The sequence below is a fragment of the Malania oleifera genome, chromosome 4 (assembly GCF_029873635.1).
Source record: "Malania oleifera isolate guangnan ecotype guangnan chromosome 4, ASM2987363v1, whole genome shotgun sequence".
NCBI lineage: Eukaryota > Viridiplantae > Streptophyta > Magnoliopsida > Santalales > Ximeniaceae > Malania > Malania oleifera.
In genome coordinates this window covers 102,841,895-102,858,402 of record NC_080420.1, presented here as the reverse complement: position 1 = coordinate 102,858,402, position 16,508 = coordinate 102,841,895, and the positions used below count along the sequence as shown (strand labels likewise).

The following is a 16,508-nucleotide window of genomic DNA, read 5'->3' as shown; positions in this document are numbered from 1 at the left end:
GTTCTAATACACGTTTGAGTCGTAAAACGTGTAACCCCTAACAATAGAGTCTATAAATTTAAGACAATTCTAAGTGAATTCACGTTGGTTCTATGATTTATTCAAGAATTAACTTGAATTTACAAAATTTAGGGTAAATATGAGAATTAATTTCGGTTCAATTTTAAGTTTAGGCATCATAAGATCACATTTACTTTTTGTGAAACTAGCCTTCATGACTAGCCTTCATGACCTAATATATATATATATATATATATATATATATATATATATATAGGTAGGTGTGTGTATGTATATGTATGTGTATAATTGGGTTTTATAATGTAGGTTTTAATAACTGATTAACATTCTAATTGTGAAAATAACACATTCTCCTCATCTATGTTCTTATGCAGAAAGATCATTTATTAATATTTAATAGATGTTAATTGTTAGATGAAATATTTTCTGGGGAGTCGTTTTAAAAATATTTTTGCATTTAATAGATTCTAATAATAAAATTCATGTGTATTCCTATTTAAGAAAAAGAAAAAAGGTCAAATATTAGTTTTTTTAGAAGAAAAATATTTTCCAGTTGTTTTGTAGATGCTTTTGCATTTAATGCATTTAATGTCTTCACAATTTTTATTACATTTAATAAGACCTTTTTTTGAAGCAATAATGACAGCAATTATTAAGGTATGTGCTAGCAATTAAGACTCTTTTTCTAAAGGATTCTTAATGAAGAAGGAAAATCACAACATATATTTTAATTTTTTAAATTTCCGCCGAAGGTCAAAGATCTTTGAAATAAAAAAAAAATTAAGTTTCTCTATCGACATAATTCTTCCATCAGATCATTTCATCTAATTAAAACATTTCAAAAAATGACAGTCACGTGATAGAACCCATATATAATTTGAAAATACTCATTTTTTGGTGTATTTTTATTAGATGAGATAACCACACTCCCTTTATGAATTCATGAATTATTTTTTACGTTACCCTTGATTATTTAGATTTTTTCAATTGTGTATAAATTATAAACGCTTAAGAGTGGGGATGGGCTAGGATCAAATTCTTAGTATAAGACTTATTTTAAGGATTCTGACAAAAGTATTTTTCAAGATCTAAATTGTTTTAAATATCTAACTTTTAGACCATAAAATATTAATACAAACTTCACATTATGAGACTAATAGGTCATACCATACATTCAAAGAAGTAAGGTTGTTAAGGTTAGACTTTTCAATATTATGAATCAATGTTATTGTGACAAATATAAGGTTTTTTATCGCCATTTATTTATAAAATAACTTTTGATAATTGATTATTTATTTTAAATAAAAAATGCAGAATAATTATATATAAATCCAACAAAACCAAACATTAAGTTCCACTAGGTTTGGTCAGTTATACGAATCATTTTTTGTCAATTTATGCGATCACGGATAATTTATTTTGACAAATTTAAGGATATTAAATTCTTACTATCTTCTCATAAGTTATTTTAGGTCTACACTTACATAAATGATAAAATGAAATGAAAGAGACTGTTAAAAGTAGATGTTCGAAAGTGCAGACATATTTACGTTTACGCAAATAATATAATATATTTAAGAAAAGATGGTGTTACGAACCTTTAAATGCTTTATTGATCAATCGTATATTTTATTAATTGATCAAGGTAAGTAGTCTAGTATTTTACTCTCTTTACACGAATAATAAATTATTATTTTACTTGCAAATGGTAATTGTAATATTCAAATAGTCTATGATTATATATGTAAATTGTTGTGTGTAGTAACAAGGATACTACGTTTCCTTTCTGCTGTTGAAAGTAAAAAGGGAACGCTAGTGCATAAAACCCATTTGGTGAATTTCAATTTCTTTTAGATGAAAGAAAAAGAAAAGGTATTGATTTCCAATGTTGGCTTTTATTTTTCAAGGACAGAATTCAAAGAGATGGAGAAAAACCAGCCAATCACCTTCCGCGCTACTCCCGTATTTTCCAAGTAAGACAGCGAGGGAGAGAAAAGGAGTAGAAAAATGGAAAGGGCAGAGAGAATCTGTGTCAGGTCAACTGTATTCTGACACCGTGGGCCCCACCTACGTACACATCACCACAATTTTACTACTGCCATTCAATGTTCAACACGCCAACAAAGCCTGCCCGGTCAGCAATCTCGGGAAATGTGTACACCCACCAATGGACTGTTCCACGTGTCTTCGCCTCGGCCGTCGATCTTCGTAACGGCTACTTGGGATTCCCCCGGTCCAGAGTGGACTTGTGGACCCCACTGCCTCCGGTCGTGTTTTGATGAAACGAAATGAGCAGATTTAAACGGCAAAATTGAAAAGCAGCGCGACGGGGCTGTGACGGCCGTGACGATCGTGTGCCGCTGGTTCGGTGGACCTGGGGGTCCCACTTTAGATCGAAGGGTGGGAGAGGGGTTTGTTGAATTGCTGCGAGGTAGGGAGGGAGAAATTGAAAGAAAACAAAGAAAAGTTGAAAAAAAAAAAAGAGGGAATAACGAGGTCTCTGGTGGGACCCACCTTCGGATCTTTGACAGAGACGTCTGTTTCGTTTCTGTGTTTCCCTCTCAGCTCTCTCCGGTCTTTGCAACAGGGTTCTCAGCTCTCTCTCTCCCCTTCTCTCTCTCTCCCCCTCTCTCTCTCTCTCACGCAAAGTTGCATCGGAGATTTGTTATTAATTTATACATATAATTGTTTTATATAATTAAAAGAGAGACTTTGTTTTCTTTTGGGTCATTTAAGTCCAAAAGAGAGAGCAGGTCTTCTCTTTCACACCTTCAAATTGCAGACCAATGGGTAATTTAGGGTTACACTGCTCAAACCCCAAGAAAGGTTGCATTTTCCTTGTTGCTTTTGCGTCAGGTTTTTCCCACTTTTTGCACGGAATTGGCCAATTCATGGCTAATTTCCATCTGGGTGTTTTTGATTTCGGTCTTATCCCTTGAGCTCACACTGCAGATTTTGTGCTTCAAAAAGCCTCGGATGAATTGAAAAAAGTTTTGGTAGTTGAAGATATACCCATCTGGGTGTTAGTACTAGCTTCTCTGGAAATGAGTTTTTAGATTTTTTTTTTTTTTTTTAACTTTCCAGGGACAGTTCGTGATTTTTTGTTATGTTTCTGCATCTGGGTTTCTAGGGTTCTTGCTTGGGAAGTCGGGTGTTGTTGCCCAGTATGGAGGTTGAAGAAGCTAACAAGGTTGCTGTGGAGAGTTGCCATAGAGTTCTTAATCGCCTGTGTCATCCTCATGACTTGGTTCAGTATAGGACTCTGATGGTGGAAACAGGGGAGGCTGTGTGCAAGTTCAAAAGGGTTGTTTCTCTTTTAGATAATAGTTCTGGTCATGCAAGAGTGAGAAAACTGAATAAGTTAAGTTCATCTTTGCCCCAAAACATCTTTCTAGACTACCCCAACTCTAAAACAAATTCCTCACCCAAGCCTCTCCAGTTACTCCCTCCTAACTTCCTTGAAATCTCAAATCCTGAAGCAGACTCAAAGGCTAAGAGGTCTCTGCAAATTACCCAAAACACGTTCCTTGAAACCCCAGCATTAGATATTGGCTCATCTGCCAAACATCCTGTTCAAATTGTCCAGCAAAAGCCATCGCCACACTATCAATTTCTCCACCAACAGCACCACCACCACCACCACCATCAGCAGCACATACCGAGCCTCCAGTTTCAGCAGCAGCAGCAGATGAAATTTCAGGCTGATATGATGTATTCTAGAAGTAACAGCGGCATAAACATAAAGTTCGATGGTTCTAGTTGCACACCCACCATGTCATCCACTAGATCATTTCTATCTTCTCTGAGCATGGATGGTAGTGTGGCTAACCTGGATGGAAATTCTTTCCGTTTGATCGGGGTTCCGCAGCCGTCCGATTCGCACCAGCAAAGGAGAAGATGCTCTGTTAGAGGAGAAGATGGAAGTGTGAAATGTGCTACCAGTGGTAAATGCCACTGTTCAAAGAGGAGGTCAGATTTGACCCATTGATTCTTTACTCAATTGGGTTTTCTTCGTTTGTTCTAATTAACCATCTTTGCTTTTGTTTGTTAGGAAATCGAGGGTGAAGAGGTCTATCAAGGTGCCTGCTATCAGTAACAAGGTTGCAGATATTCCTCCAGATGAATATTCATGGAGGAAGTACGGGCAGAAGCCAATCAAGGGTTCACCGCATCCTAGGTATGTCTTCTTTATGTTCTACTGCTGGAAGGTACACCAATGGTTTCTCTGAACTAGGTTTGATGATTATCATCAATTCTGTGTACTTTTACTATGGTTTAAAATGAAACAAATTACTGTACGTCTTTTTTCCTTTTTGATGATAGCGTGCCTTTGTTCTGATCTTGCTGAAATTATTTATTGCAATTGTATTTAATTCCAGCCTTTGGTGGAATTGCCAAGTGAGAAAAGGAAAGCTTGTCTGTTAGATGTTTCCTAAATATGCTTAAACCATATGCGTTTAGTTGTTAACTGGGTATAAACCTTGTTGCTTCCATTAAAGTTATAGAGTGGAGTGTCATTAACCAGAATTCCAAGCTGGGGTTTGTGCTCAGTGGAAGCATGGGGTTCTAAAATCTGATTTGAGGACGATTGGAGGTTTTGAATTTTCTTGAATTCTATTAAATATGAAGTCTTAACTTTTTCCTTTTTTTTTTTGGCTGCTCCTACAACCTCAACTCTTTGTGCAACTTCTTGAATATTTCTACAAAGTTCTATGATTTCATTGCATTCTGATCAGGTTTTGAGTTGACCAATTGTTTTGTGATTGAACTTAAAAAACTTGGTGCAGTGCAGCATTTTGAATATTTGGACACTGTTTCATAATTTCATTTGATGCTATTGCTGATCATGTTTCTAATCGTTGTCATTATTCAATTTTAAACATCTTTAAATTCCATCGCAGATTAAGCATTTTCCCCAAGAAAAGCAACTGCTTCTCTATAAGAATAGGTTTAGCTGCAGCTCTTGATAAATAGAGCAACACCTTTTGTCCTTCTAGGACAATTGGAATGCTGTCCTCGAGAACTTGATCAGTCATTGCTTTTCAGATTTGTTACTCTATATTTTCATTTATTCAATTTTCTAATTAGGCTTTTTGCACCAATGCAGGGGATATTATAAATGTAGCAGCATGAGAGGCTGCCCAGCGAGAAAGCATGTTGAGAGATGCTTGGAAGACCCTTCGATGCTTATTGTCACCTATGAAGGTGAGCATAACCATTCTAGGTTACTCTCATCACAATCTGCCCACACTTAGGACTTCACAAGAATCTTCATTTGACATGACTTCAAAAGTCCACCTGCCTACTGTTCGGATGCAACCAAGCCTGGTTCTGCGGTTGTGAATGGCTCCTGTATATAATATATGGATCAAACCTGGAATTAAAGATTGGAGCAGATCTGGGTAAAGTGAATAGGTTTTTTTCAATCTTGTAGTTTTTTGGGTTGGGCAGGTTTGATTGTAGAGCCAGTCAAAATAGCTCTTATATAGAAAAGGGTTAAAAATTGTATCTCCGTTCTTCCTTGAAAACCTAAATTATGTTTTTGTTTTTTAAATCTTTTTGTAATTTTATTTTTTCTAAGTTTTTATTTAATTTTTGGTACTTTGACATCTATAGCATGGCCTCCTAGACTTTAATGATCTTGTGGGTGTCTTGGGCAATGTGATGTTGTCTTATTAAAAAAATTAAATTAAATTAGACTGCAACACTATATTAGCTGCAGCCTCATGGGTATTGGATATTATGTGAGAATATGATCTTGGCTTTTGTTGCTCCAAAAAAAACCAAAAAAAAGAAAAAGAATGAAGGAAAGAAAAGGCTTTAGTTGTGACTTGATCATTACCAGACCTTTTGCAACTGATATTACATCTGTATGGGTCTACTTTTTATGTTTTATCATAATTCTTTTCTGGAAAGTAACAGAATAAGTAGCATAAGGGATTGTGTGGGAATTTTAGAGTTCAATAATAGATGATGTGTACACTTTGTGGCATTGTCTTAGTGCAAGATGAGTTGTAAAGCCTAAAGAAGGATCAAATCAAACTCAGCACCATTTGCTTCTTTTCCAACATTCCAAACAATGCCTCCCCTTGGATCTCAGCAGAATTCATGTTAAGATTGAGTATACATGATTCCCATTGAGTTTCTTCTATACCTCATGCTCTCCTTTTCCTGTCATTTCTTCCTCCATGTGTTTCTTGTTTCTGTTTTTTGTTTTTCGTTTTCATTTTTGTCTGTCTCCTTGGGTATCAATAGAATTCATACCCTCCCACATAAAATTGAGGAATGAGGATGGATACACGAATCCCATTTAGAGAATTCCTGTAACTCATGCTTTTCTTCTCCTGGGTTCTATGCTTTTGTTTTTTCTTTCTGTTTTGTTGGGATGGTGGTGAAGGTGTTGGAGGTGGTGGGTGGTGGTGATAGCACTAAGCCCTGTCATACAGAAGTCAAATACAGCCGTGATGAAGAAGAATGTATTTTGGATTATATTATTCTGAGCCGTCTCCTTTGGGTGGGAATGTTTATGTCATTCCATTTGGAACTCAATATTGGGATTTGGGGATTGGAGCAATATGTTTTTTCATGCTCATAGGCATACCCACTATGCCAATAGGGGGATTGATGCCAACAATTGTGCGCAAATAGTGGGAAAACTTGAATCAACGTCATAAGACATTATGACATTTTATGATGGTCTTGAGGAAGAATAGATTCTGGATTTGGTGTGTGTGTCATCACTCTCCACTTAGCTACCAAGTACCAAACTTCATACTGCTTTGTGGTGCTGCGCATGACATAAAATATACTTTCTCTTGACAAATGGGACAATTGGAAGATGTTTGGAATGACTTATGAAAATGACTTATTTGTTTGAAATAAAAACTCACGAGAATCGGTTTTGCATGTTGCCCCAAACACGCCCCCACAGGTCCTACCATTAGCTTATTAGGCTATATGGCAGCACTACCTTTGCTCCTCCTTTGTTCATCTACTTGAAATAATAATTCTGAGCTTATTTAGCCTCCGCTGGACTTCCCCCTTAGGACTCCACCTCTAATTTTCGGACATTTGTAATATGTTAGGAGGCTCTAGGTTTTTGTTTCCAATTTCTCTTCAACATTAAAGAAAAACATAAAAACAAAAACACCTTTCAATCTAAATATTGAAAAAGAAGAAAAAGAAAAAAGAAAAAAACTCCCTAGTACAAAATTTTAGCATATATATTATTGAAAATTTTCCCATTCTAATGCGTATTATTTAAGGGTTATCTTTTTCTTTCTTTTTTTTCTGTTTTTTTCCTACTGGAGATATCTATTAATAATAGATGTCTTCCAAAATATGTTTCCATTGATGAAAAAGTGTTTATATCTTTATGTAAGGACATAGAGTCACATAGAGAACGTATGCACAATATCATCTCCTCTCTTATTTTTATACATTATTGATTTTCTATTGTACATTATTTATATTTGGCCATTGATTTGCATGTTCACCTCATCACTTTGCCAATGTATCTATGGAATGAGAATGAGTGAACCTAGGTTTTATCTTGGAGATGACTCTTGCCAATGCATGCATATAGGGAGGTAATACCACATTTAGGACAATAGTTATCCCATAACTCATAGGTCAGGCTCTACAATTTATTTGAACTATTATTTATCGCGACATATAATTTTGTTGATTTTATTGCATCTAGAATTGACAAATTAATCCATATATTTTTTTTCCCAAAATAATATATGACTTACCAATCCTAATTTGTTTACTCACTATTTGGTCCAATTAGATTTGGATTTGACTCATTTTATACGAGTAACTTTTGCTTAAACTCATATATGCATATATATGGTATAAATATATAGTTCATGAGTTGTCGATGAGTTTCTCAGTCGTCTACTTTTGCCAGATTTTTTTTTTTTGTTTGAAAATCCCTACTATACTATCAACAAAATTGTCTTGATGTCCTAACTTTTGGTCACAAATATATAGTCCATATAAAAAAAATCTAAAACACTTACAATCTCACATAAGAACCTTAAAATATTTTTGCATAATGATATAAACCAAAATGTTATGTATTATGCCATGCCACATCTCAGGCTTCTCTGAGAAAGCAAATAATTTGAAGGGAGAAATGTGCCATCCAGTGGGAACTGTGCATGAAAATGAAGAGAAGCAGAGGTGAGCAAAGCTTGACAATTGCCAACAACATATTCCTAAGCCCCTCCATTTGCAGCCTGCAGCATATTCTTGCAGTTTCAAAGTCTTAAGGAATTTAATTCTTCCTACTTCCTAGAGTCCTCTTCTCCCCAAGTTGGCCAAGCCTAGGTGGGATTGTTTCTTAAAAGCTGGACAACTTTCAAATGATAAGATACCTTTATATCTGCATGGCATGGACTGATCATCAATACTAACCTTTTTTTATGTTTTGCTTTGTATTGTCAAGTCTTTTCTTTTGGATAGAATTTTGCAAGGTGGTATTCTTTTTCTTTTCTTTCAATAAATTACATCGCGGGTCCTTTGATTTTACTAGTATTGCATTAAAGTCCTTCAATTTTACTAAATCACATGTCATGCCTTGAAGGGCCAATTGTACCATCCTAATGCTTGAAATTTCATTTCTCATGTTACTTCAAGTCCTTGCTTGAACTAAAATGAAAATTATAAGGATCAAGTAGTTGCAAGTAGGCATGTATTTTGAGTTGAGTCAAACTGACATAGTGAGAGATACTCGAACTAAACTTAATTTGATCATTTTTAACTCAAAAATCAATTTGAACGTTGGCCTCAAAATTATTGAACTCGAACTTGATTCAGTTACAAGATCTTAAACTTAATTAAGATTGTTTTAATTACAAAATAGTATTAGTTACATGTATGAAATATATAAAATATAATATTAATATATAATATACGATCACTTATACAATGTAAAAATAATAAAACTACAAAAACTATATTAAGCTTGCAAATGATTTTGACTCGTCAACCTATGTAGACCAGTTAGAATTTGATTATAACTAGTATAATCGAGTTGACAAAAACTTATATTTTAGTGACTTAATTACAATTAAGAGGGTCTAAGTAAGTAAAAGAAACTTTTATTATGTAGTTTATTATTTTTTGTTGTAATCAAGAGGCGTGAGAGAGTAGAATATGGATGGCTTATAGGAACCTTGAAGGGGATGAGACCCAATGTGATGAGACAGAGGTAGTTGGTCATCTTAGCCTAAATAGATCCACCCTAATAATCCAAAAGCTAAAAGGTGAAACTATAAGATCTAATTGTTACAATTAGGCATGTATTTGATTTGAGTAGAATAAATATAATAAGATATTCAAATTCAACTCAATTTGATTATTTTTATTCAAAATTCAATTTTAAATTTGATTAACGTTAGAATTGTTGAAGGTGACTTGGTTACAAGTTCTTAAAATCAAACTTCACTTGATTAAGCTTGATTTGATTGCAAATAATATTAATTACACATGAAAAATATATATTATAATGAATATAAGTATAAATTTGTACGTTGCTTCCAAAATTTGTTCGAGAGAATTTGGATCAACCATGACTTCGATCATCTACAAAGAATGAGAGAAAAATGGCTTGCAGGATTTAGGGTGTATTCCAGAATATCACTCTGATGCCCAGGTGTTCATCAAATGGGCATCTTGGGCCTCATGAGTGTTGCTTATTAGATGGGCTCTTTTTCTTTTCTTTTTTTTTCAAATGATTGCATTTATTAGATTCTTTTTTTATTATTTGTTGAATATACAATTATTGACAATGTTTCTTTAGAACACCATGCATTATGAATCTCCCTCCCTTCTAAATCCTTTAATTTATAAGTCATTGGCTTGATTTTGACTGCTACCTGATATGATCCTTCCCACTTTTGGCTTGAGCTTGCTAAGTCCTAATTCTCTTGGGCTTACTCATGCCTTCCGCAGGACCAAATCTCCAAGCTTGAATACTCGAGACTTCACTCAAGAGTTACAATACTTAGCCACTTTCCGCTGGTACGTAATCATCCTAATTTGAGTTTGATCTTATTTTTCCTCTAACTCTGTTCTCAATTTTTCATTATTTTCTACTACATTGAAATGTTGTCTTTGCTATGAAGGAATTCTTATTACTATTGGAATCACAGCTTATGATCCAAAGGCTATTAGAAAAGGGGTTTCTCCAATGGTTGTTCTACGAGTGGTGCACTATGCTCAAAGTATCAAAAGGAGCTTCTTTATCCACCTGCCTTGAGTCGACTTGAGACGCTTTTTAAGTCCATGCAAGATTGTGCAATTCATGTTTTCCACTATCCATTGCTCTATGGGTATGCCATTGATGCAAAACGCAAGGTTTTGCCTAAATCAGAATAGAAAGTTTTGAAGCAATGGTTATCAAATTGATTCCCATGATCTGCCACTACAATGTATCCTATATCGACCTATGATTGAGGACCATAGAGATTTAATGGTATTTCTCTTTGTGATATGGGATAGGGCCTCAGCTTCAACCCATTTAGTGAAGTAATCTATAGTGACCATTAAAAATTTTCTTTGCACCATGGCTTGAGGTAAAGGATCCAATATGTCAACCCCCTTATTGGGTAAAAAGACATGTGCTAGCCAATAAAGAGAGAACACTAGCTAGTAAGTGAGGTATGTTGGCACACCTCTGGCATCCATCGCATCGCTTTACTAAAACCAAAGCATCTTTTCTCATGATGGGACGATAATACCACTATTTAAAGCCTTATATGCTAGCACCCTTCCTCTTATGTGGTTCCCACAAATTTTTTCATGGATCTCTTTCATGAAAAACCATGCTTCACTTTTATCCAAAAAATGTAGGTATGGTAACATAAAATATTGGCGCTATAACTCTTCATCTATTGCTGTGTATCTAGATACCTTTCTCCTAATCTTCAATGACTCTTTCCTATCTTCTGGTAAACACCCATCTCTAAGATGTTTTAAAATTGGAGTCTTCAAACTTTCTCCTTCAACCATAGTTGCTATGGTAACTTCTCCATAAGTAGGTTTTCCTATCCCTCCAAGTAAATTACTTTCTCCCAATACGGTTTTGAGGCGAAGGCTAGTCTTGACAGAGCGTCAATCTTTGTGTTCTCCACCCTAGGGATATGTTTAACGTTGAACTTGGAGAGTGCTTTTGCATATTCTTGTACTTTGGCTAAGTACCTTAACTTTTTTTGGTTCTCTAGCTTCAAAATCACCTTTTACCTACTCTACCACCAGTTGTGAGTCATCATCACTTGTAATTTCTTTGCCCCTAGGGATGTTGATCAAAGTCGTAGCCTTGCTAACAATGTTTCATATTCAGTGTCATTGTTTCTTAAAAGCTGGACAAATTTTAAATGATATGATACCTCTATATCTGCATGGCATGGACTGATCATTAATACTAACCTTTTTATATGTTTTTCTTTGTATTGTCAAGTCTTTTCTTTGGGATAGAATTTTGCAAGGTGGTATTCTTTTTCATTTCTTTCTTTTTCCATTTTTTTTCTTTCAATAAATTACATCGCGGGTCCTTCGATTTTACTAGTATTGCATTAAAGTCCTTCAATTTTACTAAATCGCACGTCATGCCTTGAAGGGCTAATTGTACCATTCTAATGCTTGAAATTTCATTTCTCATGTTACTTCAAGTCCTTGCTTGAAGATCTCATCTGAACTAAAATGAAAATTATAAGGATTAAGTTGTTGCAAGTAGGCATGTATTTGAGTTGAGTCAAACTGACATAGTGAGAGATACTCGAACTAAACTCAGTTTGATCATTTTTAACTCAAAAATCAATTTGAACTTTGACCTCAAAATTATTGAACTCGAACTTGATTCAATTATAAGATCTTAAACTTAATTAAGATACAATATTAATATATAATATACGATCACTTATACAATGGTAAAATAATAAAACTACAAAAACTATATTAAGCTTGCAAATGAATTTGACTCATCAACCTATGTAGACCAGTTAGAATTTGATTAGAACTAGTATAATCAAGTTTAGTTCTATAGTAAGTTGTAAATTGACAAACTTATATTTTAGTGACTTAATTACAATTAAGATAGTAAGGCGTAAAGTCTAAATAAGTAAAAGAAACTTTTATTATGTAGTTTATTATTTTTTTGTTGTAATCAAGAGGCGTGAGAGAGTAGAATATGGATGGCTTATAGGAACCTTGAAGGGGATGAGACCCAATGTGATGAGACAGAGGCAGTTGGCCATCTTAGCCTAAATAGATCCACCCTAGATAATCCAAAAGCTAAAAGGTGAAACTATAAGATCTAATTGTTACAATTAGGCATGTATTTGATTTGAGTAGAATAAACATAATAAGATATTCAAATTCAACTCAATTTGATTATTTTTATTCAAAATTCAATTTTAAATTTGATTAATGTTAAAATTGTTGAACGTGACTTGGTTACAAGTTCTTAAAATCAAACTTCACTTGATTAAGCTTGATTTGATTGCAAATAATATTAATTACACATGAAAAATATATATTATAATAAATATAAGTATAAATTTGTACGTTGCTTCCAAAATTTGTTTGAGAGAATTTGGATCAACCATGACTTTGATCATCTACAAAGAATGAGAGAAAAATGGCTTGCAGGATCTTGGGTGTACTCCGGGATATTACTTTGATGCCCAAGTGTTTATCAAATGGGCATTTTGGGCCTCATGAGTGTTGCTTATTAGATGGGTTTTTTTTTTTTTTTTTCAAATGATTGCATTTATTAGATTCTTTTTTTTATTATTTGTTGAATATACAATTATTGATAATGTTTCTTCATAATCTTAGAACACCATGCATTATGAATCTCCCTCCCTTCTAAATCCTTTAATTTATAAGTCATTGGCTTGATTTCTACTGCTACCTGATGCGATCCTTCCCAATTTGGCTTGAACTTGTTAAGTCCTAGTTCTCTTGGGCTTACTCGTGCCTTCCGTAGGACCAAATCTCCAAGCTTGAATACTTGATACTTCACTCAAGAGTTACAATACTTAGCCACTTTCTACTGGTACGTAATCATCCTAATTTGGGTTTGATCTTATTTTTCCTCTATCAAATCTAACTCTGTTATCAATTTTTCATCATTTTCTTCTACATTGAAATGTTGTCTTTGCTATGAAGGACTTCTTATTGCTATTGGAATCACTGCTTCTGATCCAAAGCCTATTAGAAAAGGGGTTTCTCCAATGGTTGTTCTGCGAATGGTGCAATATGCTCAAAGTATCAAAGGGAGCTCCTTTATCCACCTGCCTTGTGTCGACTTGAGACGCTTTTTAAGTCCATGCAAGATTGTGCAATTCATGTTTTCCACCTATCCATTTCTCTACGGGTATGCCATTGATGCAAAACGCTAGGTTTTGCCTAAATCAGAATAGAAAGTTTTGAAGCAATGGTTATCAAATTGATTCCCATGATCTGTCACTATGATGTATCCTATATCGACATATGATTGAGGACCAAAGAAATTTAATGGTATTTATCTTTGTGATATGGGATAGGGCCTCAGCTTCAAACCGTTTAGTGAAGTAATCTATAGTGACCACTAAAAATATTCTTTGCACCATGGCTTGAGGTAATGGCGCCAATATGTCAACCCCCTATAGGGTAAAAAGACATGTGCTAGCCAATAGAGAGAGAACACTAGCTAGTAAGTGAGATATGTTGGCACACGTCTGGCATCCATCACATCGCTTTATTAAAACCAAAGCATTTCTTCTCATGATGGGACAATAATACCACTATTTAAAGCCTTATATGCTAGCACCCTTCCACCTAAGTGGTTCCCACAAATTTTTTCATAGATCTCTTTCACAAAAAAACCATGCTTCACTTTCACCCAGAATATGTAGGTATGGTAACATAAAAGATCGGTGCTATAGCTCTTCATCTATTGTTGTGTATCTAGATTTCTTTCTCCTAAGCTTCAATGACTCTTTCCTATCTTCTGGTAAACACCCATCTCTAAGGTGTTTTAAAATTGGAGTCTTCCAACTTTCTCCTTCAACCATAGTTGCTATGGTAACTTCTTCATAAGTAGGTTTTCCTATCCGTCCAAGTATATTACTTTCTCCCAATATGGTTTTGAGGCGAAGGCTAACCTTGACAAAGCGTCAACCTTTGTGTTCTCCACCTTGGGGATATGTTTAATGTTGAACTCTGAGAGTGCTTTTGCATATTCTTGTACTTTGGCTAAGTACCTTAACATTTTTTGGTTCTTAAGCTTCAAAATAAGCTTTTACCTACTCTACCACTGGTTGTGAGTCATCATCACTTGTAATTTCTTTGCCCCCAGGGATGTTGATCAAAGTTATAGCCTTGCTAACAAGGCTTCGTATTCTGCGTCATTATTGGTTACAGTAAATTCCAACATCAAGGCATGTTTTACTTCGTTTCCATTAAGTACCTTGAGAATTAGTCTTGCGCGTCCTCTCGCATTATTAGAAGATCCATCCACATGTGATGTTCACTCCTCTATTTTTTTCAATATCGTCAAAGGTTTTTTTAGCTATGAAGTCCACTAATATCTTCAAAGGTTTGCTAGGGGAAGGGTGATGGTTCCTAAAAAGTGGACCGCGTCTCCTCTAAAATCTACCAAAGGCATCATGATTGGGTCCAAATGCTCAACTGCTATCTTCATATCTTGCATAATTGACCAAAATATTATATCTGTTGAAGTCTCGTTATCTATCAAAATTCTCGTTACTAGACAATTAACAATGAGCAAATATACCACTAGAGCATCATCATGTGGTTGTTGAACCCCTTTCATGTCCTCTTTATAATGGTAATAACTTCATATTTTCGAAGTTTTTTTTTTTTGAGTTGGTGTGTGGTTATCTGTCAAGAAGATTTGTATAGCATACCTCTTCCTTGCTCCACCATTGTCACCTCCACTAGCAAGCCCTCCAAATATCATAGAGATTTCACTAATGACATGTTCCCCTTCTTGAGAATTTTTTGATTTTTTTTGATTGTGTGCTTTTCTCCTATGATCATTCTTTTTTATGAACTTTTAGGTGGATGCATTCCTCTGTATTATGCCCATGATCTTTATGGAATTCACAAAACTTAGATGTGTTTCTTTCATATGGTAGGGTCTGCATGGGTTCAGGCTATGTTACCTAGCTTTTCTCCTTTATATGCATCGGCACATGGGTTCGAGAGACATTCAAGGGGGTGTAGGAGTGAAATTTAGGGATGAATCCCACATCTTTAAAATAACTAAACTACTTATCACCTTTTTGTTTCTTACCTCCTTTGACTGTTTCATCTGCGTCCCTTGAATTTTTCTTTTTCAACTCTATCCTATTCCTTCTTATGGTGATGACATCTTCCAAGTTGATATATTTTAGTTCATGTCATTAGCTCTCCCATGTTAATTAGGGGTGTTTTCCCTAAGGAATTTAAAAAGTCTCTAGGTTGGAGAGCTATTGTCAAAGTGACTATTGTTGCTCCATGATTTAAATTTCTGATTTCTAAGGCCACGTTGAAGAAATGACGCATAAATTTTTTCAATGTTCCCCTTTCTCCTTGAACAAGGCTCATAAGGTGGGTCGAAGTCTTCACCATTTTTTGGCTACTGATGAAATGCCCCCACAAACTCCCGCTCTATCTCAGAGAAAGACCCAATTGAACTGGGTTTCAATGTTTGGTACCATACTTTAGCATTCCCCTCCAGGATTGCTATAAATGCTCAACAAATAATGGCATTAGGTGCACCTTACAATTGCATCAATATTTTGAAGGTGTTGAGGTGGTCTAAGGGATCTAACAACCCATCATACCCTTTTATGTTGGGCATCTTGAATTTACTAGGTAAAGGGATTTCTATTATATTTTTTGGTAAAGGGGGGAGGGGGGATCAAAATATCTAACTGAGGTTTACCCTATTAAGGGTTGGCTATGAACTTCCTTTACCAGCTTTTCCAGGTGATCAATTCTCTTGAGTTTTTCTTCAAATTCCTGGAGCCATTGCTAATTAATCCCACATTTTTGGCTCCTTCTACTTCCTTTGATGGATCTAAAATTTTCAATGTTATTTTATGTGGTACCACCACCTTATCCATAGGTGTTATTTATGCTTGAACAACCCCTAGGCCATGTTCCACATGATCTTTTTTCTATTGTATGTTAAACATGTCTTCCACCCTCCTTTGGAAGACTAAAAATTGGTCTAAATGCACAATTTGCAACCAATTGTCTAGTGGTGGGGAGTGAATTAATTGGGGCAATTGACCCCTAGCAATGGGTTTAGAATTGCATAATATAGCTATGATTAAGTTTTATAAATAAATCTTTCCAAATTTCCCATAGATGGTGCCAACTATTTCTGCCAAAATTTGTCCAAGAGAATTTGGATCAATTGTGACTTTGATCACCAGCAAAGAATTAGAGAAAAATGACTTGAAGGACCCAAGATGTACTCTGAG

General features: G+C 35.0%; 1 protein-coding gene across 3 annotated transcripts; it reads left to right on the top strand.

Moving 5' to 3' along the window:
- Positions 1-2,573: 2,573 nt before the first annotated feature.
- Positions 2,574-5,660, top strand: LOC131154247 (probable WRKY transcription factor 74). 3 transcript variants are annotated; one of them, XM_058106899.1, is made up of 4 exons: positions 2,574-3,043; positions 3,152-3,990; positions 4,073-4,198; positions 5,129-5,660. In XM_058106899.1, exons 2-4 carry the CDS (start codon positions 3,188-3,190, stop codon positions 5,274-5,276), a joined length of 1,077 nt encoding a protein of 358 aa, XP_057962882.1. In that variant the 5' UTR covers positions 2,574-3,043; positions 3,152-3,187; the 3' UTR covers positions 5,277-5,660. The 3 variants fall into 3 exon arrangements, with proteins under 3 accessions (XP_057962882.1, XP_057962881.1, XP_057962883.1); XM_058106900.1 differs by having other exon boundaries at positions 2,581-2,847; XM_058106898.1 differs by having other exon boundaries at positions 2,574-3,990.
- The last annotated feature ends 10,848 nt before the right edge of the window (positions 5,661-16,508 follow it).

What these genes read in the sequence shown, in the direction of transcription:
- LOC131154247 (XM_058106899.1), top strand. Translation starts at nt 3,188, where the DNA reads ATGGAGGTTGAAGAAGCTAACAAGGTTGCTGTGGAGAGTTGCCATAGA. An exon ending in TGCCACTGTTCAAAGAGGAG is followed by an intron (nt 3,991 to 4,072) that starts GTCAGATTTGAC and finishes TTTGTTTGTTAG; the next exon opens with GAAATCGAGGGTGAAGAGGT. An exon ending in AAGGGTTCACCGCATCCTAG is followed by an intron (nt 4,199 to 5,128) that starts GTATGTCTTCTT and finishes GCACCAATGCAG; the next exon opens with GGGATATTATAAATGTAGCA.